At 35.1% G+C, this 26,905-nt stretch overlaps 1 protein-coding gene across 14 annotated transcripts in view; it reads right to left on the bottom strand.

The window, feature by feature from the left end:
• STAU2 (staufen double-stranded RNA binding protein 2) overlaps window positions 1-26,905 on the bottom strand; it is a 301,142-nt gene that overhangs the window by 261,550 nt on the left and 12,687 nt on the right. For 4 of the 14 annotated variants that reach the window (XM_082674509.1, XM_082674522.1, XM_082674515.1 and 1 more), the window contains 2 exons: window positions 12,145-12,274; window positions 7,394-7,539 (listed from right to left, as the gene is read on the bottom strand). The exons of 4 other annotated variants lie outside the window; for them this stretch is intronic. In XM_082674509.1, coding sequence (XP_082530635.1) covers window positions 7,394-7,539; window positions 12,145-12,184 — 186 coding nt within the window. In that variant the 5' untranslated portion in view covers window positions 12,185-12,274. The remainder of the gene's footprint in view (window positions 1-7,393; window positions 7,540-12,144; window positions 12,275-26,905) is intronic. 6 more of the 14 variants (XM_082674521.1, XM_082674518.1, XM_082674519.1 and 3 more) reach the window with 3 other exon arrangements.

The raw sequence follows: 26,905 nt of genomic DNA, 5'->3' as shown, positions 1-26,905 counted from the left end.
TAAAGCAATGAAAGGTCAGAATGGTTATATAAATATCAGACAAAGTAGATTCCAGAGCAAAGACTACTACCAGTGATAACAAAGGTCATTTCATAACGATAAAGGGGCCAGTTAATCAAGAAGAGGATTAACAATCCTAAACACTTGGGCGACTAATAACAGAGTTTCAAAATACATGAAGCAAAAACTAACAGAACTGCAAAGAGAAATAAAGAATCCACAATTAAAGTCAGAGATTCAATACCTCTCTCCCAATAATTGTCTAACAATGACCAAGCAGACAATCAGGAAGAATACAGTAGACCTGAACAACACTATCAACCAACATAACCTGACTGCAATGTTTCTAAAATATCTACCCAAGAAGAACAAATATACATTTGTTCTCAATTTCTCACAAAAAATTTACCAAGACAGACAATATTCTGGACCATAAAACAAGTCACAACAAATTCTAAGGAGTCAAGTGATGAACAGTATGCTCTCTGAACACAATGGAATTAAATTAGAAAATAAGAACAGAAAGATCTCTGGAAAATCTCCAAATAGTTGGAAACTACATAACACATTTCTAAATAACCTATGGGTAAAAGAAGAAACCAAGGGGCAAATAGAAAGTATTTTAAACTGAATGAAAATGAAAACTCTACATTTCAAAAGATGACACTGCTAAAACAGTACTAAAGGGAAATTTCTAGCACTAAATGCCTACACTAGAGAAGAAGTCTCAAGTAAGTTAACTTCAGCTTTAATCTGAAGAAACCAGAAAAAGAGTAACTCGAACCTGAAGTAAATAGGAAAAAACGTAATAAACATAAAAGCAAACAATAGAGAAAAAAAAAATCAATAAAACCAGAAGCTGGTACTTCACAAAGATCAATAAAATTTGTAAACTCTGTGCAGACTAACCATGAAAAAAAGATAAGACACAAATTACCAGTATCAGGAATGAGAGAGGTGACATCACTACAGATTCATAAAATATTAAAAAGAAACAAGGGGATATTTTTTTAACAACTTTATGCCAATGAACTCAACAACCTAAGTTCTTAAAAGCCACAGTTACTAAAGCTCATTCAAGAAGAAACAGGTAACCTGAACAGCATTATACATGTTAAGGAAATTCAATCTGTAATTTAAAATCTTTCCACAAAGAAAACTCCAGGCCCAGATGGTTCTGATGATAAATTCTACCAAACATTTAAGGAAGAAATAATGCCAATTTACAAAAACTCTTCCCAAAACTTGAATCAGAAGGAACACCTCTCAACTTATTCTATGAAGCTAGCGTTACCTTGATACCAAAACCAGAATAAGATACTACCAGGGAAAACAAAATAAAACTACACACCAATACCTCTCATAAAGATAAACATAAAAATCCTCAACGAAATATTAACAAATGGAATCTATCAATATAGAAATGAGATAATACTTTATAACCCAGCATTTTATCCCAGGAAGGCAAGAGTTTATTCTACATTTCAGAGTCAGTCAATGTAACTCACAATACTAAGAGATTAAAAATGGAAAAATTAAAAACAAAAAAAAAATGGAAAAATCATGACCATCTCAATCAATGCAGAAGAACCATATGACAAAAACCAACATCCATTCATGTTAAAACTCTCAGCAAAAAGAAAATAATAAAAAAATAAAATAAAGAAGAATTTCCTCAATCTGATTAAAGGCATCTACAGAAAAAGCTACATCTAACATCAAAATTAATGAAGAAAAACTGAATGACTGCCCATAAAGTCAAGTTAAGAGATATCTGCTCTCACTACTTTTATTCAACATTGCACTGTAAGTTCTAGACAATCCAATTAGGCAAGAGAAATAAATAAAAGACATTCAGATTAGAAAGTAAGATTTAAAACTGTCTTTATTTACAAATAGCTCTGGGACACCAGCCAGAATCTTTAAAAAAAAAAAAGAAAGAAAAAGGCTACTAGAACTAATAAGTGAGTTTAGCAAGACTGCAAGATGCTAGATCAATATAGAAAAATCAGTGTATTTTTGAAGCAGACTCACAGATATAGAAAACAAACTAGTGGTTACCAGTAGGGAGGGGGGTAGGGGTAATGTAAGGATGGAGGAGTGGAAGGTACAAACTACTGGGTGTAAGATAGGCTCAAGGATGTATTGTACAACATGGGGAATATAGCCAATATTTTGTAATAACTGTAAATGGCAGTAACCTTAAAAATTGTATTAAAAATTTTTAGAAAAAAAAGTAATCTGATATATTTCTCTCTCCTAAATTCTTAGGCACTATGCAGATTCCCTTTATTAGAGAGGCAGTTATTTTTAGCACTATTTCATGGTATCAAATAAAGTTAACCTACAATGGAAAAAGTAGGAATTTTCTGATTTCTGTATTTGCACTTTTATTCTACATACTCATATGTGTATATTTATACACAAATGTTATACATATATTTCAATGCTTTAATATGTATAAAATAAAATATATAAAACAGAAAAATATCAGTGTATTTTTATATTCTAGCAATTCTTAATAAGAATTATAAATTGAAATTTGAAAAACAATACCACTTAAAGTAGCATCAAAAATATGAAAGAGATAAACCTAAAGATGAGAAATACCTGTCCACTGAAAACTACAAAATATTGTTGACAGAAATTAAAGAATATCTAAATAAATAAGAGATACTCTGTTCATAGGTTGGAAGACTCAGTTTTTCTAACATGTTAGTTTCCCCCAAATTGAGCTATAAATTAATTGCAATTCTATTCAAAATCCCAGCAAGGTGCTTTATAGAATGGACAAGCTGACTTTAAAATTCATATGAAAATGCAAAGGATGTTGAATAGCCAAAACAACTCTGAAAATGAAGAACAAAATTAGAGGGCTGGTACTACCAGATTATAAAGCTACAGTAATCAAAACAGCATAGTATTTGCATAAAGATAGGAAAATAGACCAACAGAACAGAACAGAGTCCAGAAATAAACAAACATATATATGGACAGCTGATTTTTGACAAAGGTGCCAAGGCAATGCAGTAAGGAAAGGAAAATCTCTTCAACAACTGGACATCCATATGCAAAAATATATATATATATATATCTTGTTCCATAACTCATCATATACAAAAATTAACTCAAACTGGCAATTAGACCTAAATATAAGACCCAAATGTAAAAACTTAAACTATATAACATCCAGAAGAAAGCACAGAAGAAAATCTTACGACCTTTAATGGGGCAAAGATTTCTTAGATATAATACCAAAAGCAAAATCTATAAGAGAACAAATGGATAAACTGGAGTTCATCAAAATTAACAATTACTGCTCTTCAAAAGACAATGTTAAAAAAAGATAAGCCACAAAGAAGCAGAAATAATTGCAAAGCACATATCTAATAAAGGACTTGAATCCAGAGTATACAAAGAGAGGCATCGCAGGAAACAGCAGAGTAGAAAGCTCCAATAACGAACAGTGTCTGTCATATTATAAATACTCAATAGACATTTTACCAAGGATTTTTTAATCCTATATACAACTAACATGCAATGAGACAATTATCTGGGTACCTCCATCATCAACATAATTGCTGAAAATTTACAAATCATCATTCCATTATACTACACTAGAATAGGTATCATAGTTCTCAAATTACAGATGAGAAAGCTGAGATTCTAAATTAGTTGTTCAAGGCCACACAAGCTGGACAATGCAGGGCAAAGATCACGCTTGGGAAATCTAGCAAGAATTAAAAAAAAAAAAAAAAAACACTTCGCTTCAAGGCCACTGGGTAATACTGCCTCCCTCGGTGATATCTATTCCAAAGTAAATCTTCTCAAAGTGTCAGTACGAGAGCAGCTTTCTTAACGCTTAGCCGTGCACATACACAACTCATCAAAATAGGGAAATAAAGTAAAAAGAGAAAATACCACTTTATGTTATTCATGGCTCTCTTCCTTATACTCTATATTATAATAGCCTTCTGAGATTTGAGAAAATCAAAACAATTCATAGGAAAAATAAAGAACTGGATTTAGGTACTTAAGAGATACAGCAATGTCATAGTAATTCACGTTAATATAAAGTGTAACAAATTACTTCAGAGTTCAATTAAAAAGTGAGTATAAAAACAAAAGGGGACAAGGCAAACATTAAAATATTTTTTATTTAGGGCTTCCCTGGTGGCGCAGTGGATAAGAATCTGCCTGCCAATGCAGGGGACACAGGTTCGATCCCTGGTCCAGGAAGATCCCACATGCCGCAGAGCAACTAAACCCATGCACCACAAATACTGAGTCTACACTCTAGAGCCCGCGAGCCACAACTACTGAAGCTCACGTGCCACAGCTACTGAAGCCCGCATGTCTAGACCCGGTGCTCCGCAACAAGAGAAGCCACAGCAATGAGAAGCCCGAGCACCACAACAAAGAGTAGCCCCCGCTCACCGCAACTAGAGAAAGCCTGTGCGCAGCAACGAAGACCCAACGCAGCCAAAAATAAATAAATAATTTCTTAAATATATATATATCTTTTATTTAATAGTCACACATCAAAAGTTGTACAAGTTGTTCACATTCTGTAAGACTCAATGGAGGAAAGAGGAAAGCATGTAGATAGATCACTACCTCCCATGAAGTATGTATAAGAAGACAATTCTATACCACCCTGAAGACATTAATCTCTATCCTGTGTTTCTCAACTCTGGATGCACATCTGGGTCATTTGAGAGCTTTAAAAAAATCCTGATGTCTAGGCTTCATCCAAGACCAATTAAATTGGAATTTCTGGAAGTGAGACTCAGGCATAAGTATTTTTTAAAGCTCCCTTGGTGATTCCAATGAATAGCCAAGGCTGAAAACCACTACTGTAAGTGTGTGTGTATGTGTGTGTGCGTGTGTGTGTATAAAATATATATGTATATATATGGAAATTGCCATATAACTGGTTAATGTCCCAAGAAAATTAATGAGTTGGGCCTAGGTTTAAATTTTTCATGCCAGAGATAATCATTTATTTCCTTAAAATACAGTTTATATCTCACTTAAAACCACTGGTAGACATGCATAAATGCAAAGGACTTTGCTTTCCACAAAAAGGATCCAGACCTAGCCAATTAATATTAACAATAATTATTAATTAATATTACTTAGGCTCATAAATGCTATCTTTCATTCAAGAATATGCTAAGTATTCTAGTACTCACTCTTTAAAAATGAGCAACAGGCTAAATGGTGTGGTCTATGACCAAAACACCCAGAGCAGTAGGTGTAGGTTGTCAAAGGGATCTCTAGATCTTCTTAAAACCCAAAGGAATCTGGGACTGTCTAGAAAAAAGAATGTGGACCACAACAAACCTGGTGCATTAGAAGGGGAATTTAATGACACAGAAGAAACTTAAGGGAGGGGAGGGGAGAGAAAGCTGGAGGAATGACCTTGAAAAGGTGAGAAGGGTTGGGATTTAGTACAGAAATAGAGGGGTTGGCCTCTACAAGTCGTTCATCCGTAACTCAGAAGGGAAGCAGAGTTGGGATTTGGGTTGGGATCTTGCTAAGCATGTACTAACCAAGGGGGGAAGAGAGTTGAGGGTACATACAAAGCATATGGAATTTAAGCTAGATAAACATGTGAGGACTGAGGGAAGTAAGAAATAGTAAAACGGTGGTGGAATCAATGGATCTGTGGTGTGAAAGGACTATTGAAGTCAGACCACTAGAGGGAATGAAGTAGGTGTCAGAGACGAATGAATGCTTGAGATTGTAATTATGGAGGCTCTTGCAGTTATTGGTAATGAAAAAAATCAAGAATGTGATCCCAGGAATGAGTGGCTGAAGGAGAGTGGAAGACAACATAATTGGAGACATGCAAGAAACTGAAATGTCAGCATGTTGGAACAACCATCATTTAGACAATGATATCATCAAAAATTAAAACAGGATGAGTATTGTAGAGAGTGAAAGTGAGCCGTGAGAAATGTGATGGAATCACCCAGATGTCAGCAAACGACTACCGTGATATTACACTGGGCGTCAGTCTATTAACATGAAATTCAAACCTGGGGGTCTATCTCAAGGAAGAACACCTGGATGGCCATGAGAAGCAAAGAGGACACATACTACAGGAACCATGAACTGTAGAAAAATAAAATATTTCTTACCCTAAATAAGCTCAGTCTCATACAATAATAATGACCAACAAATACCATGGTACCACAGCACAGTAATGACTACAACTAAGAAAGTCGGAACCTGCTGGAGGCCCAGCGGAAGGAGCAGAGAAGTTTCACAAAGGTTTGAGAGACGTGAGATGTGTGCTCAAACCTGACAGATGTGAAAAAACATGAGACATTATAAGAAATGAAAACAGTTCAACATGATTAAGGGCAGAAAGAATGAGTATGAAATAGATATGATTAACGGGAATGGAAGAGGATCAGGGTATAAGACTAGACAGGTAGACCAAGGCCACTACCTTCTTCTCGGAACAAAAAATATTATGAACAAATTAAAGTGCTGCCCAGAAATCCTTCATAAAAGCCTCTAATATGGAATAAAATTGATGGATTTCAGTTTCATCTTATTTTCCTTACTTTGAAGGAGATGCTAGAAATAATCATCCTGTGCTTTATGAAGATTAACCAACTTTTAGAGAATCAATTGCTTCCACACTGTATACAAAAATTTATAATCATTACCATAATCTCCAATATCCAAGATTAAAAATGTGCCAAGGAAATTTGTGCACAACTGAGTTTTTAAAAACAGATTAATAGAGCTCAAACATAAATGCATCAGTCATAGATTTCTTTGCAACATGTATACGTAAAAACATATATGTGTGAGGCTATATAAAAATATAAATCAATTTTCCATTTAAAAGAATATTATAACTGAATACATAGATAACAACAAAACTGGTATATACAAATTTTATAAATGGTGACTCTTAAAATTAAAAATCATATTGGAAAAGACATCTCACTAAGTAACGTTTTTGTATTTTACTCTGTATCCATTTTTCTGTTAGCAGTTACTACGTAATGGAAAAAGCACAGTACTTGGGAGCCACAGAATACATGTTGAAGCGCTGGCACTGGCACTCATGAACTATAAAGCAAGTTACTAAACTTTTCCGTGCCTGAGTTTCTTAAAAGGAAATCAAAAATCCATGTCTCATGTGGTTTCATTAAGGTTTTTATGAAGTACTGTCTCTGAAAGAGCTCTGTAAACCATAATGAGCTATAAAATTGTTTAGTTACAGAGTGCAAAATATTTCTGATAGAGAACTAAGAGTCTTTACGCCATCCACTACCCCCTCCCCCCAAAAAAGCACAATTAAAACCTGAGATGATAAATCTGATAGACTTTGATAAGCATGTCTCACCACCTCTCTTCAAAACCTTACCTTCGAATGAGCAGGCCCTCTTTCTTTCAGAAGTTTATACTGGGGTTGGACTCTATTGAAACGGGCTAACTCATTTACCAGACACATTGGAGTTTTCTCTTTGGGGTTTGCCATTTTATCTTGGAGAGAAGCTGTAAATAAAAAGGCTGTAAAGTTTTTGTGAAGAACGACTTTACAAAATGGAAGAAAAACTAGTTTTGAATTTTTTAGATTGAAATCAGATTGTATATTTGGATTAAATTATTTTCATGAATTTTATACAAAAATTTCAAATCACCTGAAGTCTTCCATTACATGCAACAGAAATATGTATCACATTTTAAACAGTAAATTAAGGTAACTTTTTTTCCTAAGTACCTAAATTGCTCTCTATACATATATATGATAACAGCATGCTTAAAGATTTAAAACAATATAAGATTATAATTTTTAATTGATCCTGTAACTTTCCTTTCCTCTCAAGAAATTTTAGCATAAACACATAATTCTTATTCTTATTGCTATGAAACTAAATTTTATCTGCTTTTTCATCATTTGATCTTTCTTTTTTTCCTTCTCATTCTGAAGGAACATATTAATTGAAAAAGCTCTAGACTTGGGAATCAAGTCCTAAGTTTAATTACTAGCTCTCCCAACTACTGTGTTTTAGTAACTTTTTCTTTTTTTAATGAAACTTTGAAAAGAAATAGAAAGAATAATTTAACAAATGACCATGCCCTTATCACCCAGAACTGAAATTAACACTTTCTATGTTTGCTTTGTCTTACTTTAAAAAAAAAACAAAAAAAAGAAAAAACAGTATTACATTCCAGTTAAGTTCCCTTTATCTTTTCCAGAAACTGCCACTATGTGAATTTAAAATATATCCCTCCAGAATATTCTAAAATACATTTGTATGAATGCATGCATATCCATGAAAAAATACACAGTATTGATATATGTAGTTTTAGAGTTCACATAAATAGTAATATAATAAACATATCATTTTCACTATTTTCTTCACTCTTCATTATGTTTTAGAGAGTTAACTTACATAGATCCAGTGCATTACTTTTAACTGCTGTATAATTTCCATCACAACATTTTATCATAAATTTTTTAATCTTCTCCCTACTGATAGTAGACATTTAGGTTGTTTCCAATTCTTCACTCTTACAAATTAAAACATGCTAGCAAACAGCACGCAGAAGGAATGTACCAAATTACCTTCCCCTGGCAGCATGAGAATTACTATTTCCCTTCAACCTTGAAAACACGCAGCATAGTCAGATATTTTAATCTCTGACAATCTGATGTTTGACAAAACTTTGTTTTTGATCATTTGGGTTTCCTCTTCTGGGAACTGCTTCTGTCCTTTTTTCTATTGATTATTTTATGCATAATATCAATCTTTTATGGTCTGGGCCTTTTCTGCCTCAAGAAATCCTTCCCTAACCTGAAATGTCTTAATAATTTTTACTTAAATTTACTAAGCCTACTATTCTTTATCTATAAAATAAGGGCAATAATCTATCCTACTTAACTAACTCACAGATTGTTATAAGGTTAAGATTCTTAAATGCATGGTACTTTAAATTCTACCACAATTATTATTACAGCTTCAGAATATTTTCCTAACAATACAGTATTTTATCCTATATTTCTCCTTCATCTCATTTACAGACATATTTAACTGCTTTTTAGTTTTTCTTTCATCTCCCATGAATCAATGTTAAAAAACACTTTAAAACCCAAGCATAAAACATGCAAATGGATTACTTCCTGCTCAATTAAACTGCAGTCACAATACATAGGGAATACATTAAATAAATGGAAATAGCAGATTTTAGGAACTTCATCTATAAACTTTCTATGGCAAGGTTTAATTAGAAAATAGTATTCTTTTTAATACTTTTAATTAACTTTTTAATACCCTCTACAGGACTAACAATTTGGTATAATAACTTGATCACAATCATTATGATTAAGAAACTATTTTATAATTGCCTAATAAGGCGTAAGTTTAAAAAAAGAATCTAAGCAATCAACTGTAGGACCAATACAGCTGCCAGCTAATTCTACAATTAAACCATTCTAAGTGGCTTACAAACCAAAAATAAATAAATAAACCTAGCAATTATTACTTTTTGGAACAGCACAAAAAGGCAAAGAATATTAGTCAAGAGAGGTTGAAGAAATCTGCATTTTACTTATTCCACTGTATATCATTCAAATGAACATTTTATAAACTGTACCAGAAAGTCAGTCATTACATAAAATATAAGGTGACCTGGTACTATGATCAATTTTGGTCCTTGCATACCATGGCATTAAATACTCAAGTACAGTAGACAACACAGCTACCTGAATATCAAAAAGCAAAAGAAGAATGAAAATGAGAAGAATGAAAATGAGAAAATACTGAAGTCTAGTAAAAATGAGTCAATTTTGCATAACACTAAAATAGCATTTATACTGCTACTATAACAATTTTCATAACTTAGTAATGCTGCATATTCATCTATTATGATGGAAAAAATATTAGGAGCATAGCAAGAACAATGTGACATAAAATATAACAATTTTATATTTTACAGTATAAAAATTAATAGCCTAGGATTTAAATATGTTTAAATGTCATTAAAATGATAAGTTTATAGCTCTGTAAACTTGGTAAGAAAATCTGATCTAAATTCTTTAAAGGAAAGCGCTAATAACATGGTATTAAACTTATATTCCATTAATTCTAACTTTCTGCTTCATAAAAATAACATGAATCCAATAATGAACTCATGGAATCCATTAAGGAAATCCCACAATGGATTTAATGTGTGATTTAAGTTTTGGTGTGAAAGGTGTGCAAAATACATGTAAGATCTCACTTTGATAAAACTTTATAACTAAAACCCAAACATTTAAAGTTGGTAAATTTAAAAATAATTAGTTCTAGTTCATATGTTTTATTTTACAAAACGATTAAAATTTTATTTTCCATAGTTGTTCCTCTATTCAATCTGAAATCTTATTAACTACTTGACAGAGATCAATGGTAGAGCAGTAATATCAAAATTATACCAAAATTTTGACAAAATATCTACAAAATTACAAAACAAACTGGTCTATAAAAATTGGGATCTATCGGGCTTCCCTGGTGGCACAGTGGTTGAGAGTCTGCCTGCCGATGCAGGGGACGCGGGTTCGTGCCCCGGTCTGGGAAGATCCCACGTGCTGCGGAGCGGCTGGGCCCGTGAGCCATGGCCGCTGAGCCTGCGCGTCCGGAGCCTTTGCTCCGCAACGGGAGAGGCCACAACAGTGAGAGGCCCGCGTACCGCAAAAAAAAAAAAAAAAAAAAATTGGGGATCTATCAACTTAATTTATATATTACTTTTTAGAAAAGTCAACAAGTACAAAAAGTGAGAAATATGTACACTGTTGCATAAGTATACATTTTCAAGAGACTTAAGAATGTCCTCAATGAAGCTATTTTGAAATAGGCTTCAAGTCAATTCGGTGGCTGGAATAGTAGATACCTACTTAGAAGTAAATAAAATTAATGATAATGAATTTCACAATTCTAAAACTTTGCTTTTGAGAGAACAAATGCCATCTATTTAAGAACCTGTTTTGGGTATCTCTGCCACTGACTGATATCTACGTAACCTTGAGAAAGTACTCAAATCTCACTTTCCTGGACAGTAAAACAGAAATAATAGTTGTTTTCATATTAGTGGACTACGGTATTGGTTGAATGAAATGACGTAAGATACTGTTAGCAATAAGAATGCATTCTTATTCTGCTTATAAGTAATCTGTTAAAGCACACTATCATCAAATACGCACACAGAGATACTCTGTAAACTTTTTCCATGGCTTCCTAAGCTAAAATATTCTGAGTTAAAATGTTCGATAGGATAAGTTGATTTTATTCATACAAATATACTTCTTTAATAGTCTATAAAAAGCAGGTATTTGTTATTATTTTTTCGACTTACTGTAACATATTAAGTTTGTTTCCACTGAAAAATCCCCAAGTGTGATATAAATTACATTTAAGATTTCTCATATTTTTGTTAGGGAATATTCTACCTTTATTGATATAAAATTTGTTTACATGTAACTCTCCATAACTTTGATACGTAACACTGGTAAAATAGCTTTTCATAATAACAGGATCTGCACACTCAGCAAAACAGAGACATAAATCTTTTGCGATAGATTGTTTTTATATCTTTATAAAATGTCCTGGACTCTGTGGGACTTGAATCTTCAAAATGAACCAAGATAATGCAGTTCACAGTTTTCAATTAACAGGCAAAATCCCTGTTCCAAAGGAGCTCAGAGTCTGGTAGAAAAACAGACACATACGAGAAACAAATACACTAAACTACAACATGAAAAGTTCTATAATAAGGCTGTTAGAAGGGACTCCTTAGGTGAACGGGGTGTTGAAAGGTACGTTTCAAGAGGTGCTGATTAGATTAGTTAAGGAAAGTAGGCATTCACCAAGTTAGCAAGGAAGAAAGAGAGAAAGACAGTCCAGGCTTTTCCAGAGCACACATGCAGGAGAAAGCACAATAAACACATCACATTCTGGCAAATTCAAGTAGATCATTAGCAGACTATAAATGCAGAATAGGATATAGCAGAAAAAACTGTGTGACCAGAATCCACCAAAACACCAAGTTTCCTAAGCCAGAACTTAGAGTAGCAACATTTTTAAGGTAGTTAAATCATGGCCAGAGCTGTTGCTAGTAAATCATAGTCTACCTCACCTGCCGAGCCAAGTCTCTCCACAGAAGAATTCGTTTCCATCCCTGGTCCCAGAAAATGACTTGGACACAGTTTCTATGTCTCTTTGCTGGCTCCCCTTTCCCTATTCCCTGCTATTGGAAGGGACTCTTCCTAATTCCCAAGTAAAATAAAAAGAAAGAAAACAGAGTCAAAAAAGCAAGGAATTTACCTTCCACAGGTTCTTGCCTTCTAGCAGAAATATAACTGTCTGTCCATAGAAATATAACTGTCTGTCCAAGTTATATTATAACTTCAAATTAGACCATAACCTAAGGTGGTCCAAGCAAAATCACCACCCAAGGATCAAACTGCTCTATTATAATTGTCTGTTAATTAAGAAAAATTAAAGTTCCTATCTCATATAGACACAAAAATAAATTCCAAAAGTATTCAAATGCAGAATATAAAAGTATGACAAAAGCACAAGAAAACTTGGCTAAATATCTGTCATAATCCTGTAACATAGAAGGCTTTTCTAGATAAGAAACCTAAAAGACATAATGGGATAAACTGACAGATTTAACAACACAAAAAATGTAAAACCTCTATAGAGCAGAACACACCATGAATGACACTAAAAAATGTCAACAAACTAGGGAAGAAATACTTGTAACATGTGAAGAAAAACTGAAGAGGATAAAAATAAAATCCATAAAATATGAAGATGACATAAAATCAATTTTTTTAAAAAATCCAACAGAAAAAAATGCAAAATCAATTCATATAATGTATTGAGTAAACACCTGTTCAAAAAGCTAGTGTTTAAAGAAATAAAAATTTGAATTCCAATGAGATATAATTTACTCCATGAGACTGATAAAATGAAAAAAAAATCAGATAAGTATTGACAAGGATGTGTGAAAATGGGTGCAAATTCTATCGATACAAACATAAATAAGTACAAATTTTTTGGCGGGCAATCTGGGAATATTGATTAAAGTTTTTCAATTGCATCTATCTTTAAAACAGAAATTGTACGTCTAGGTAATTCATACTGCAGGAACACTCGCATAAGATACACAATGACAACCTACACAGTAAGATTGTAATTGCAAGAGCTATAAACAACCTAAATATTATCCATCAGTAATTGACTGGCTACCTAAGCTACAATGGACTATGCAGCTTTGAAAAAAGAATGATGTACTGACATGGGAAAACATTACAAAATGTTGAATGAAAAAAGCTGTAACAGCTCATTGTCTAATCTTATTTTTATTTTCTTTAAATCAAACATGTGCATGCATTAAAGAAGCGGGACTGGCAGCAGGGGGGTGTTCACTTTCTGCTTTGAAGTACTGCATTGTTTTACCTTTTTGTCTTTACTTTTTTTTGAATATGCATAACTTTTATACCTAAAAAATTATTCTACAGAGCCATACCAAATGTTGTAAACAGTTTACAGTGTTAAGTGTTAGACTCTTAATTACTGTTGTCCCTTCTAAAGTATGTACCAAGGTTCTGACAGAAAGAAGATGCCCAAGGACCTGATTCAAAGCAGACCATAGTGTCATGTCTACAATCTCTGACTTTTCCAAGTGAAGCCACCTTGGGATTTAAACACTGCTAAAACATAGTATGGCCTTACCAACATTTGGCACGGTCAGTCTCCTTAACTCTAGCCATTCTAATAGGTGTGTAATGGTCAGTCTCCTTAACTCTAGCCATTCTAATAGGTGTGTAATGGTATCTCATTGTGGTTTTAATTAGCATTTCCCTCAAAACTAATAATGTTGAGCATCTTTTCATTTGTTTATATGTTATCTACATTTATATATATATGAAGTACAGTGTCTACCTGAATATTCTTAATTAGGTCATTTCTTTTTCTTATTGTTTTATCTGAAGAGTTCTTTGTATATTCTAAATACAGGTCATTAATCAGGAATATGCTTGGCAAAAAATTTTTCCCAGTATGTGGCATCTCTTTCCTTTTTTTTTTTTTTAACATCTTTATTGGAGTATAATTGCTTTGCAATGGTGTGTTAGTTTCTGCTTTATAACAGAGTGAATCAGTTATACATATACCTATGTTCCCATATCTCTTCCCTCTTGCGTCTCCCTCCCTCCCACCCTCCCTATCCCACCCCTCTAGGTGGTCACAAAGCACCGAGCTGATCTCCCTGTGCTATGCGGCTGCTTCCCACTAGCTACCTATTTTACGTTTGGTAGTGTATATATGTCCATGCCTCTCTCTCGCTTTGTCACAGCTTACCCTTCCCCCTCCCCATATCCTCAAGTCCATTCTCTAGTAGGTGTGGCGTCTCTTTTCATTCTCTTACCAGAGTCTTTCAAAAAGCAGACTTTAATTTTAATAATGTCTAATGTATCAATTTGTTCAGTTACAGATTGTGCTTTTGATGTTGTATCTAAGAAATCATTACCTACCTGAGGTCTCAAAGATTTTCTCCTGTGTTTTCTTCTAGAAGCTTTAGGTTGCAAAGTTAGGTCTCTGAACCATTTTGAATTAATTTTTCTACATGGTGCAAAGTATAGATTAAATTTCATTTTTTGTATATTGATATCCAATGTTCAAGCACTATTGGTGGAAAAGGCTATATTTTTCCCACTGTATTGCTTTTGTGGTTTTGCCAAAAATCAGTTATCTATATGTAGGTATGTTTATTTCTGGACTACCTATTCTGTTTCATTGATCTGTCCATTTTTATGCAAATGCAATTTTTACCATAGCTTTATAAAAATTCTTGAAATTAGGCAGTGTTGGCTCCCCAATACTGTTCTTTTTCAAAGTTGTTTTAGATATTCTAAGTTCTTGTAATTCCATGTGAAATTATTTTAGGCAAAAATGCCTTCAAGGATTAGAATAGAATTCCCCTGAATTTACAGATTAATGTGGTGAAATTTTAACAAAGTTGAGCCTTCCAACCTGCGTACATGACATATAGTCAATTCTCATTATTGAGATGATGATATCTCAATGATAGCTATGTTTTTTAATGTTCCTGCAAACAGTAAACTATCAAATACTGAATCACTGCTTCTGAGGAAATAAAAGGTTAGGTTCCGGTAAGCCCTTGGTCATAACATTTTTTGTTAGTCAATTAATAAATAACACTGTTTTATGTGTGTTTCTGGCTAAAATCCCTTACTTAATGTATACTGTTGTATCACTAATACTGAACTCAAAACAGTAACTCCTGCCTGAATGAAGTTTATCTAAACACATACATCTTACCCCTAAGGCATATCACAGCCTTCCTGTGCTCAGGGACAATACAAAGCACTTCAGCACTACGCCTGGGGGCCATTTTAAACAGCCAAATCACCAACAAAAAGCACAAAAATGTGAAAAATGTGGCACTAAATAAACCGGGACGCTTGCTTATTGCAGGAGAACTGAAACAAGAAAGCAGAGTGTCACCTTGTTCAGCCTCAGTTCAGATTGCGCACAAAGGGCAACTCAAATTTTTCACCACTCTGCAGGTGTCAGCAAATGATCACAAAAGCGTTGCAAGTATTATTTTGGGGTTACATATAAATTTTAGCGAATAGACCAATTCACAAATACAGAATACATGAATAATGAGGATCAAATGGATCTCTCAATTTACTTAGGTATCCTTTCATTTCAGCAGTATTTTATATTACTGAACATATTCTTTTAACTTACTTTGTTGTATTTATCCATATATGTATTTCATATTTTTGATACTGTTGTAAATGGGTTTTTTTTCAGATTGTTCCTTGCTAATGTACAGAAGTACAACCAATTTTTGCATATTGATCTTGTATCCTTCAATCTTACTATACTGATTCATTAGATCTAGTAGAAGTCCACCAAATTTTCTCCATAGAAAATCAGGTAATCTGTGAATTAGGACAGTTTTATTCCTTTCTTTGCAACGTGAATACCATGTATTTCCTTTTCTTGCCCTACTGCACTAGCTACAACCTCCAGGACAATGCTGAATAGGACTGATGAAAGTAGACATCTCTAACTTGTTTCTAATTTTAGAAAAAAAGTGTCCAATCTTTCCACCAATAATATCAGCCAACAAAGCTTGTCATGGATGCCCATTTTCATACTGAGGAAGTTCATTTCTATTCCTGGTTTACTGAAGGCTTTTTTAAAAATCAGGAATGGTTACTGGATTAGTCAAATGATTTTTCTGCATCTATTGAAATGACTGTGCTTTTTACTGTTTACTTTGTTAATGTGGGGAATTATATATATTATTTGATTTTTTTGAATGTTAAACCAACCTTACGTTCCTGGGATAAATCCCACATGGTCATGACATAATATCCTTTTAAAATTTTGTTGAATTTGATTTGCTAAAATTCTGTTTAAATTTTGTACATCTATGTTTGTGAGTAGTATTGTTCTGTAGTTTCCTTGGAATGTCTTTGCCTCGTTCTGGTATCCCAGTAATGCTGACATCAAAGTCTTTGGAAAACATTCCCTCCGCTTCAAATATTTTTGAAAAGCTTGTGTAGAATCGATAGTATCTCTTCCCATAGTATTTAGTACAATTCACCAGTGAAACTATCTGAACCTGGAGTTTTCTTTGTGAGAACATTTTTTAAGTACAAATTTCAGTATCTTTACTACATATAGCGTTATTCAGATTATCTCTTATTTTCTTCTGCTCCCTTTGGGATCTGTTCTTTTCTACATTATTAAGGTGGAAATTAAAGTCATCTATTTGAGACCTTTCTTCCTTTCTGGTATAGATATTCAGAGCTACAGACTTCCCACTAAGTACTGTTTTCGCAGCATCTTCTAATACGTTGTGCTTCTGTTCTTACTCAGTTTAAAATACTTTATAATTTCCCTTTTGATTTCTTCTTTTAATCATGAATTACTTATAAGCATGCTATTTAATTTCCAAATATTGGGGATTTTCCAAGGATCTTTCTATTAATGATTTCTAATTTAACTGCACTGTGAGCTGAGAAGATTCTTTGTATGAGTTGAATCCTTTTGAATTTATTGAGACTTGTTTTATGGCCCAGAATATATAGTCTATCTTGGTAAATGTTCTGTGTGAACTTCTGAACAAATGTGTATTCTGCTCTTCTTGAGTAAAGTGGTCTGTAAATGCAGCCAGGTCAAGTTGACAGTGTTACTCAAGTTAACTATATCTTTGTAATTTTTCTGTCCATTTGTTATATCAATTATTGAGAGGGGTTACTGAAATCTCTGACTATAATTGTGAATGTTTCCTTGAATTTCTATTAGTTTTTGCTTCATTTGTTTTGAGCTTAGGTACGTAAGTATTTAGCATTGGTATGTCCTCTTAATTAACTGATCCCTTTATTGTTATGAAATGATCTTATTTTTACCAGGTAATAAATATTCCTTGCTCTCAAATCTATTTTGATATTAATAAAACCAAGTTTTATTAAAGAAACTCCAAGTTTCTTTCAACTAAGTTAGCATGTTATATCTTTTTCATTATTTTTAACCTATTTGTGTTTATAGTTACTATTTCTTACAGACAAATATATGGTTGGGTCTTGCTTTTTAATCCAATTTTAGCCTTTAAATTGGGACGTTTAGACTATTTACTTTTTTAAAAACATCAAACGCTACACAAATTTATGTGTCATAATTTGTACATCTTCTCTGTATCATTCCAATTTTAATATATGTGCTGCTGAAGCAACACCAGACTATCTACATTTAATGTGATTATACATATCATTAGGTTTGAGCCTATCATCCTGCTATTTATTTTATATTTTTCCCATCTGGTCTTTGTTCCCTTCATCTTTTCGTGGTTTCTGCTGAATTTTTTGTATATTCAATTCTACCTACTTTTTTTGGCTTATTAGTTATAACTTTTTGTTTTGCTCTTTTACTGGCTGCTTTAGAGTTTATTATATATACCTTTAACTTATCATAGTCTACCTTTATATTATACCACCTAATCAAGGGCATTAGAATCTTTAATAACATCCTTCCCTTTCTCCTTCAACCTTCAAGCTACTGTTATTATGCATTGTAATTTTATGTAAAAGCCACACAGTACCTTCATATTTTTGCTTTAAACAATAAATTACCTTTTAGAAAGATTAATTTAAAAAAAACTTAGACATTTACCCAAGTAATTACCATTTCTGCTTTTTGCATCTTTTTCATTTTCCTGCTGCCTGAAGGACATTTTGTTTTGTTTTGTTTTTGTTTTTGTTTTTTGCGGTACGCGGGTCTCTCACTGTTGTGGCCTCTCCCGTTGTGGAGCACAGGCTCCAGACGCACAGGCTCAGCGGCCACAGCTCACGGGCCCAGCCACTCCGCGGCATGTGGGATCTTCCCGGATCGGGGCACAACCCCGTGTCCCCTGCATCGGCAGGCGGACTCTCAACCACTGCGCCACCAGGGAAGCCCCTGAAGGACATTCTTTATAATTTTTCTTGTAGTGGGGGAGCACTGAGTAAGGAATCTGCATAGACATTTCTCCAATAATGATATACAAACAGCCGACAAGCACATGAAAAGATATTAAAATCACTAGTATCAAAGTAATGCAGATGAAAACCATAAGATACCACTTCATACCTAGTAAGATGGCCATTACCAAAAAAAGAAAGGAAGGAAGGGAGGGAGGAAAAAAATAAGTATTGGTGAGGATGTGGGGAACTTGGAACCCTTGTTCATTATTAGTGGGAATGTGAAATTGTGTAGCCACTATGGAAAACAGTAATTAAACACAGAATTACCATAGGACCCAGCAATTTCACTCCTGGAAAAATAGACCCAGAATAACAGAAAGCAGGGACTTGAACAGATATATGCACTCCCATGTTCACTGCAGCATTACTCGCAACAGCCAAAAGGTGGAAGCACCCCAAATGTCTACCAATGGATGAGTGAATAAATAAAATGTGGTATATATATAAAAGGGAAGATTATTCAGCCTTAAAAAGGAAATTGTGACATGTGCTATAACATGAATGAACTTCGAAGACATTATGCTAAGTAAAATAAGCCGGTCACAAAAGGACTTGTACAATTCCACTTACATGAGATATTGAGAGCAGTCAAACTCATAAAGACAGAAAGTAGAATGGTGGTTGACAGTGGCTGGTGGATTGGAGAATGGGGAGTTGGTGTTTTAATGGGTACAGAGTTTCAGTTTGGGAATATCAAGAAGTTCTGCAGATGGGTGTTGGTGACGGTGACGGTTATACAACACTGTTCAGCTACGTAGTGCCACCATACACTTAAAAATGGTTAAAATGGGGGGACTTCTCTGGTGGCGCAGTGCTTGGGAATCCGCCTGCCAACGCAGAGGGCACGCGTTCCAGCCCTGGTCTGGGAAGATCGCACATGCCGCGGAGAAACTAAGCCCATGCACCACAACTACTGAGCCTGCGCTCTAGAGCCTGCGTGCCACAACTACTGAAGCCTGTGTGCCTAGAGCCCGTGCTCTGCAACAAGAGAAGCCACAGCAACGAGAAGCCCGCACACCACAATGAAGAGTAGCCCCCACTCACCGCAAATAGAGAGAAAGCCTGCATGAAGCAACGAAGACCCAATGCAGCCAAAAGAAACAAATTAATTTTTAAAAAGATGGTTAAAATGGTAAATTTTATGTTATATATATTTTACCACAATTAAAAATTTAAAAACAAAACAAAAAAAGTCACTTTTTTGTTTCCTCTGAAATTTTTATTTTATTGAAGTATAGTTGATTTACAATGTTGTGTTAGTTTCAGGTGCACAGCAAAGTGATTTAGTTATATATCTATATTTTTTCAGATTCTTTTCCATTATAGGTTATTACAAGATATAGAATACAGTTCCCTGTGCTATACAGTGGGTCCTTGTTGTTTATTTTATATATAGTCGTGTGTATCTGTTATTCCCAAACTCCTAATATATCCCTCCCCTGCCTTTCCCCTTTGCTAACCATAAATTTATTTTCTATGTCTGTGAGTCTAGTTCTGTTTCGTAAATAAGTTCCTTTGTATGACAACTCACTTCTTTTCGGAAAGCATTTTCAGTGGGAACAGAATCCAAAGTTGACAAGTATTTTATAGTCTTTTAAAAATGTCACTCCACTCTTTTCTGGCTTGCAGTGTCCAACAAAAACTCTGTCATTCTTGTCTCTATTTCTCTGTTCATGTCTTTTTTTCCTCTGACTGCTTTTAAGATTTCCTTTCACTATCACTGATTTTCAGCCATTTGATTATGATGTGCCTTAGTGTGGGTTTTTAAATGTTTCTTTCAAATCAGATTCATTGAGCTTTACAGATCTATGGAGTTTATAGTTTTTTTGTTTTTGGGGGTCTTTTTTAGTTCACTAAACACAGAAAATATTCAGTCATTATTTGTTCTAATATTTTCCTGTTCCTCCTCCCTTCTCCTGAGATCTAATTAATTTATCTTAGACTATATATTATCCAACAGCTCATAGATGCTGTTCATTTTTTTTTCACTCTGTGCTTCATTTTGGATAGTTGTTATTCCTACGTATTGAAGCTCACTTATCTTTTCTTCTACAGTGTCTTATCTGCTATTAATTCCATCAAGTATCTTTTTCTTTCAGATACTACATTCTTCATTTCTAGAATTTCCATTTAAGCATATTTTTGTATCTTTTATTTCTATTCTCTTCATTTTCCTATTTTCTTCTCCCTTCCTGAACACTGACAGCATATTAGTAGCAACTCTTTTGACAGCTTTGTCTGCTAAATCAATCATCATTGTCATTTCTGGGTCTCTTTCTATTGATTGATCTTTTTTTACCCTAGTTATGGGTCATATTTTCATGCTTCTTTGCAAGCATTTTAATTTTCTAATTGAAATGAAATTGACATAACATCAAATTAACCATTTCAAAGTGAAGACATCCGTAGCATTTAGTACGGTCACAATGTTGTGCAACCACCTCTACCTAGTTCCAAAACATTTATCACACCAAAATAAACTCGGTACCCATTAGGCAGTTACTCCCTTTTCTCCTTACCCCCAGGACCTGACAACAACCAACCTGTGCTCTGTCTCTACAGATTTACTTATTCTAGATATTTCATATAAATGGAATCAGACAATATGTGACCCTGGTGTCTGCTTCTTTCACTTAGTAAAATGTTTTTGAGCTTCACCACATTGTACTATGTATCAGTACATCATCTCTTCTTATAGCTAAATAATATTCCATGGTGTGTTTGTACCACAATTTGTTTATCCAGTCATCTATCCATTTGGGTTGCTTCTACCAACTGGCCATTGTAAATAGTGTTACTATGAACATGTGTGTACCTATATTTGAGTACCTGTTTTCAATTCTTTTCGGTATACATCTAGAGTGGAATTGCATGGTAATTGTATGTTTAACTTTTTAAAGAACTGCCAAACTGTTTTCCACAGAAGCTGAAACACTTCACATTCCCACCAGCACTGTACAGGTGTTCTGATTTCTCCACATCATCACCAACACTTGTTACTGTTGGTCTCTTTGAATCTAACCATCCTAGTGAGCCTGAAGGGGTACTAATGGTGGTTTTCATTTGCATTTCCCTAATTACTAATGAGGTTGAGTATTTGTTCATGTGCATGTTGGCCATATGTACATCTTCTTTGGAGAATTGTCTATTCAAGTCCTTTACCCATTTTTAGTTGGGTTGTCTTTTTTTTTTAATATTTATTTATTTTTGGCTGCATCGGATCTTAGTTGCGGCACACAGGATCTTCTGTTGCAGCACGTGGGCTCTTCGTTGCAGCATGCAGGCTTCTCTCTAGTTGTGGTGTGTGGGCTTCTCTCTGGTTGTGGCATGTGGGCTCCAGAGCACACGGGCTCTCTAGTTGTGGCACACAGGCTCCAGAGCACATGGGCTCTGCAGTTGCAGCATGCGGGCTCAGCAGTTGTGGTGCACAGGGGCTTAGTTGCCCCACAGCATCTGGGATCTTAGTTCCCCGACCAGGGATCGAATACGCATCCCCTGCGTTGGAAGGCAGATTCTTAACCACTGGACCACCAGAAAAGTCCCTGACTTGCCTTTTTATTGTTGAGTTATAAGAGTTATAGTTCTTATATTTAGGTCTTTGATCCATCTTGAGTTAATTTTTGTATGTGGTGTGAGGTAGGGATCCAGGTTTATTCTTTTGCATGTGGATATCCAATTGTCCCAGAACTATCTGTTGAAGATATTATTCTTTCCTGCATTGAGTGGTCTTGGCAATCTTCTCAAAAATCAGTTGGCTATATACGTATTAGTTTATTTCTAGCCTCTCAATTCTATTCCATTGGTCTATACCTCTTTCCTTACACCAGAACCACACTGTTTTGATTACTGTAGTTTTACAATATGATTTGAAATGGGGGAGGTATGGACCCTCCAACTGTGTTCTCTTTCAAGACTGTTTTGGCTATTTAGGCCCACTGAAATTCCGTAAGTTGAAGATCAGCTTTTCAAGTTCTGCAAAAAAGGTCACTGGAATTTTGATAGACATCATATTGAATATGTACACTGTTTTGCATAGTACTGCCATCTTAATGTTAAGTCTTCAAATCCATAAACACAAAATATCTTTCCATTTATTTAGGTCTTCTTCAATATCTTTCAACAGTGTTGTACAGTTTTCAGAGTACAGGTCTTTCAATTCCTGTATGCTTTTAGATGCTAGTATGAATGGAACTGTTTTCTTAATTTCCTTTTTGGATTCTATACCACTGGCATACAGAAACACAACTGTATTTTGTGTGATCTTGTACTTACAACTTTTCTGAATTCATTTGTTAGCTCTATTTGGTTTTCTGTAGATTCTTTGGGATTTTCTATATATCAATACATGGTAACATGTCACCTACAAATAAAAATAGTTTTACCTATTCCTTCCAATTTGGATGTCTTTTATTCCTTTTTCTTGTCTAACTGCTCTGGCTATAACTTCCAGTACAATGTTGAATAGCAGTGGTGAGGATAGGCATCCTTGCCTTGTCCCTGAACGTAAGGAGAAAGTTTTTAGTCTTTCACCATCGAACTGGATGTTAGCTATGAGTTTTTCATAAATGCCCTTTATCATGCTGAAGAAGTGTCCTTCTATTCCTAGTTTTTGAGTGTTTCTATTATGAACAGGTGTTGGATTCTGTCAAATGCTTTCTGTATCAACTGATACAGAAAGGTGATCATGTGAGGGTTTCTTTCCATTGTTCTATTAATGCAGTGTATTACACTGATTGATTTTCCTATGCTGAACCACTCTTGCATTCCTGGAATAAATCCCACTTGGTCATGGTGTATAATCCTTTATATATATTGTTGGATTCAGTTTGTTAGTATTTTGTTGAGGGGTTTTGCATCATATTCATAAGGAATATTGATCTGTAGTTTGTGTTTTTTTTCCCCTGGTGTCTTTGTTTGGCTTTGATATCAGAGTAATACTGGCCTCATACAATGAATTACGAAGTATTGCCTCCTCTCCTATGTTTTGGAAGAGTTTGAGAAGGACTGGTGCTAATTCTTCTTTAAATGTTTGGTAGAATTCATCAGTGAAGCCATCTGGTCCTGGACTTTTCCTTGTTTGTGAGGGATTTTTTTTAAATAAATTTGTTTGTTTGTTTGTTTATGGCTGCAATGGGTTTTCGTTGCTGCACGCGGGCCTTCTCTAAGTTGCGGCGAGCAGGGGCTACTCTTCGTTGAGGCATGTGCGGGTGTATCATTGCAGTGGCTTCTCTTGTTGCAGAGCACAGGCTCTAGGTGCACGGGCTTCAATAGTTGTGGCTTGTGGGTTCAGTAGTTGTGGCTCGTGGACTCTAGAGCCCAGGCTCAGTAGTTGTGGCATATGGGCTTAGTTGCTCTGCGGCATGTGGGATCTTCCCAGACCAGGGCTCGAATCCGTGTCCCCTGCATTGGCAGGAGGATTCTTAACCACTGTGCCACCAGGCAAGTCCCGGGACTTTTTTTTTTTTTACTGATTCAATCTGTTTACTTCTTATAGGGCTGTTGATATTTTCTATTTCTCTTAAGTCAGTTTTGGTAATCTGTGTTTCTAGAAATTTGTCCATTTCATGTAGGTTATCCAAATTGTTGTTCACAGTACTCTCTTATAATCTTTTTAATTTCTTTAAGGTCATGGTAATGTAACTACCTTCATTTCTGATTTTAGTTATATTCATCTTTGCTCTTTTTGTCAGTCTAGCTAAAGATCTGTCAATTTAGTTACCTTTTCAAAGAACCAACTTTTAGTTTTGCTGATTCCCTATATTGTTTCCCATTCTCTATTTTGTTTATCTCCACTTTAATCTTTATCATTTTCTTTCTTCGGCTAGCTTTGGGTTTAATTTTGCTCTTTTTCTAGTTCTTTTAAGGTGAAAAGTTAGGTTATTTGTTTGAGATCATTCTTTTTAAATGTAGGTGTTTAATGCTATAAATTTCCCTGAGCACTGCTTTCACTGCATCTCATACATTATCGTATGTTGTGTTTTCATTTTCATTTGTCTTTAATTATTTTCTAATTTCCCCTATGATTTCTTCTTTGACCTCTTGGTTATTTAAGAGTGTACTGTTTAAGTTCCACATATTTTTGAGGGTTTTGGTACTCTTTCTGTCACCGATTTCTAGCTTCATTCCACTGTGAACAGAAAAGATACTTTGTATGATTTCAATCTTTCAAAACATATTGAGACTTGTTTTGTGGCCTAACATATGGCCTGGAGAATGCTTTATGTGTACTTAATAGGAATTTGTATGTTGCTGTTGCCGAACGCTTTGTATGTATCTGTTAGGTCTAATTAGCTTATAGTGTTGTTCAAGTCCTCTATTTCCTTACTGATCTTCTGTCTAGATGCTCTATCCCTTATTCAAGGTGAGGCAAGCATTTTAATTTTGAATTGGATGACAAACACTAGGAATTTTACATTGTTGGGTTCTGAATTGTGTTGTGTTCCTCTATACAGTGTTGGACTTTGTTCTGGTGCACAGTTAAATTACTTGGGATAACTTGAAGCCTTCTGAAGACTCTTTCCAATGCCCTATGTATTACAAGGTATTTACACTCTAGATAATGGAGACACAAACTATTCCCAGTTTTGTGTGAGCTCCAGAAACTGTTTTCTTACTGCTTTCCAGTTGTTCTTTCCCTGACTTTGAGTAGGTCCTGCCATGCATCTACAGATCAGAACTGAGCCAAAGACTCAAGAAGAACCCTCTGCAGCTCTCCAGAATACGTATGTGCTTGAGTGTACTCCTTAACATATATTCAGCACTCTCCCCCAAAGCTCCCTTCTCTCCAGTACTCTGACCTGCAATTCTAACCACCACCTTGGCCTTCCTAATCCCAACAAAACTGGGCTCTGTTTTGATTCCTCCTCGCACTACAGCCTGTAAACAACTTCCAGGCTCTACTGTAAACTGGTGCAATAGAAGGGCTTACCTCATTTGTTTCTATTCCCTCAGGCATCACAGCCTGCTGCCATCTGTCATCCAATGTCTAAAAACCACTGATCACATATTTAATATGTTCTCAAGTTATTTAAGGAGAAAGAGAATATTACTGCTGCATAACACATTACCCCCAACTTAATGGCTTAAAAAATAAGCATTTATTTTTTTCACATAGTTTCTAAGGTTCAGCAATCAAGGAGCAGCTTGGCTGGGTGGTTCTGACTCAGAATCTCTCAAGGGGTTGCAGTCAAGATGTTGATGGAGAGCAGTCTAGGTAGGGCTGGAAGCTTGACAAGGGCTGGAGGATCTGCTTTCAAGAAGGCTCAGTCACACAGTTAGCTAAAGGTCTTGGTTCCTTGTTAGCTGTTGGCAGGAGGCCTCAATTTCTCACCATGTGGGCCTCTCCAGTGGGCTATTCACAACATGGCAGCTAACTACTCTCAGAGTCAGCAATGCAGGGTGACACTGAGGGAGAGAGAGGAGGATGGAGAAGGCACAATGTCTTTTATAACCTATCCTTGGAAACGATCCATCACTTCTACCATATTCTATTGGCCACACAAACAGATGTGCGAGAGGATTACACAATGGTGTAAATACCAGGAGGCAGAGATCACTGGGGGCCATCTTGGAAGCTGGCTACAAAGAGGATAAATCTTGCTATGCCAACATGGCAGAAAGCCAACATCCTTCTTATACATTCTAACCTCCTTGTGTTTACTACTTTTTAAATCCAGTAACTGTACACTAAATCCTATGACTTCAAGAGAGATAGGCAGATGGTAAATAGATCCTACTCTATTTACTAAGAAAAACTAAGAGTAAGTATCAGCACCTTTTAAAAGCGAAAAGGATAGAGTTTCCAGTGCATATGGCAGGAAAGAGAAGGAGAGCACTTGTAGCTGACCTGGGCTTGAGACATGTCCAAAGTGCTTCACTCCCCCCAACAATTACTCTAATGACCAACTTAAATGTCTGCCCTCCTTTCTCATCAATCTCCAGAGCAACAATAGCAATAACACCAGTCATAGTACTATCAACAGCAGTAGCAAGAATACGAGAACCAACACTAAGCATTTGGCCTTTGTTATCTCAATTACTCCTCACAACAAACCTGTAGGATAGTATCATTATCCCTTAAACTCTAGGCTTTTTGTTTCTTAATGACCAAACCCTGGCTTTACACTTTACAGTACACCTTGATACAACTTTATTCTTTCTGTATAACACCTGGCTCCCTCTTGCCCTATAGGATTCTCCACTCTTCTGGCACTGAAATTGTTCTGTCCTCCCTGTTCTCCTACTCCACTTGATTCAGGCCTTAGAGCTTCCCCTTAGGGCTTCCCTGGTGGCACAGTGATTAAAATCTGCCACTGCAGGGCAGAT

This window comes from Grampus griseus (assembly GCF_964374135.1).
Source record: "Grampus griseus genome assembly, chromosome: 17".
Classification (NCBI taxonomy): domain Eukaryota; kingdom Metazoa; phylum Chordata; class Mammalia; order Artiodactyla; family Delphinidae; genus Grampus; species Grampus griseus.
This window is presented reverse-complemented; position numbering and strand designations above follow the sequence as displayed.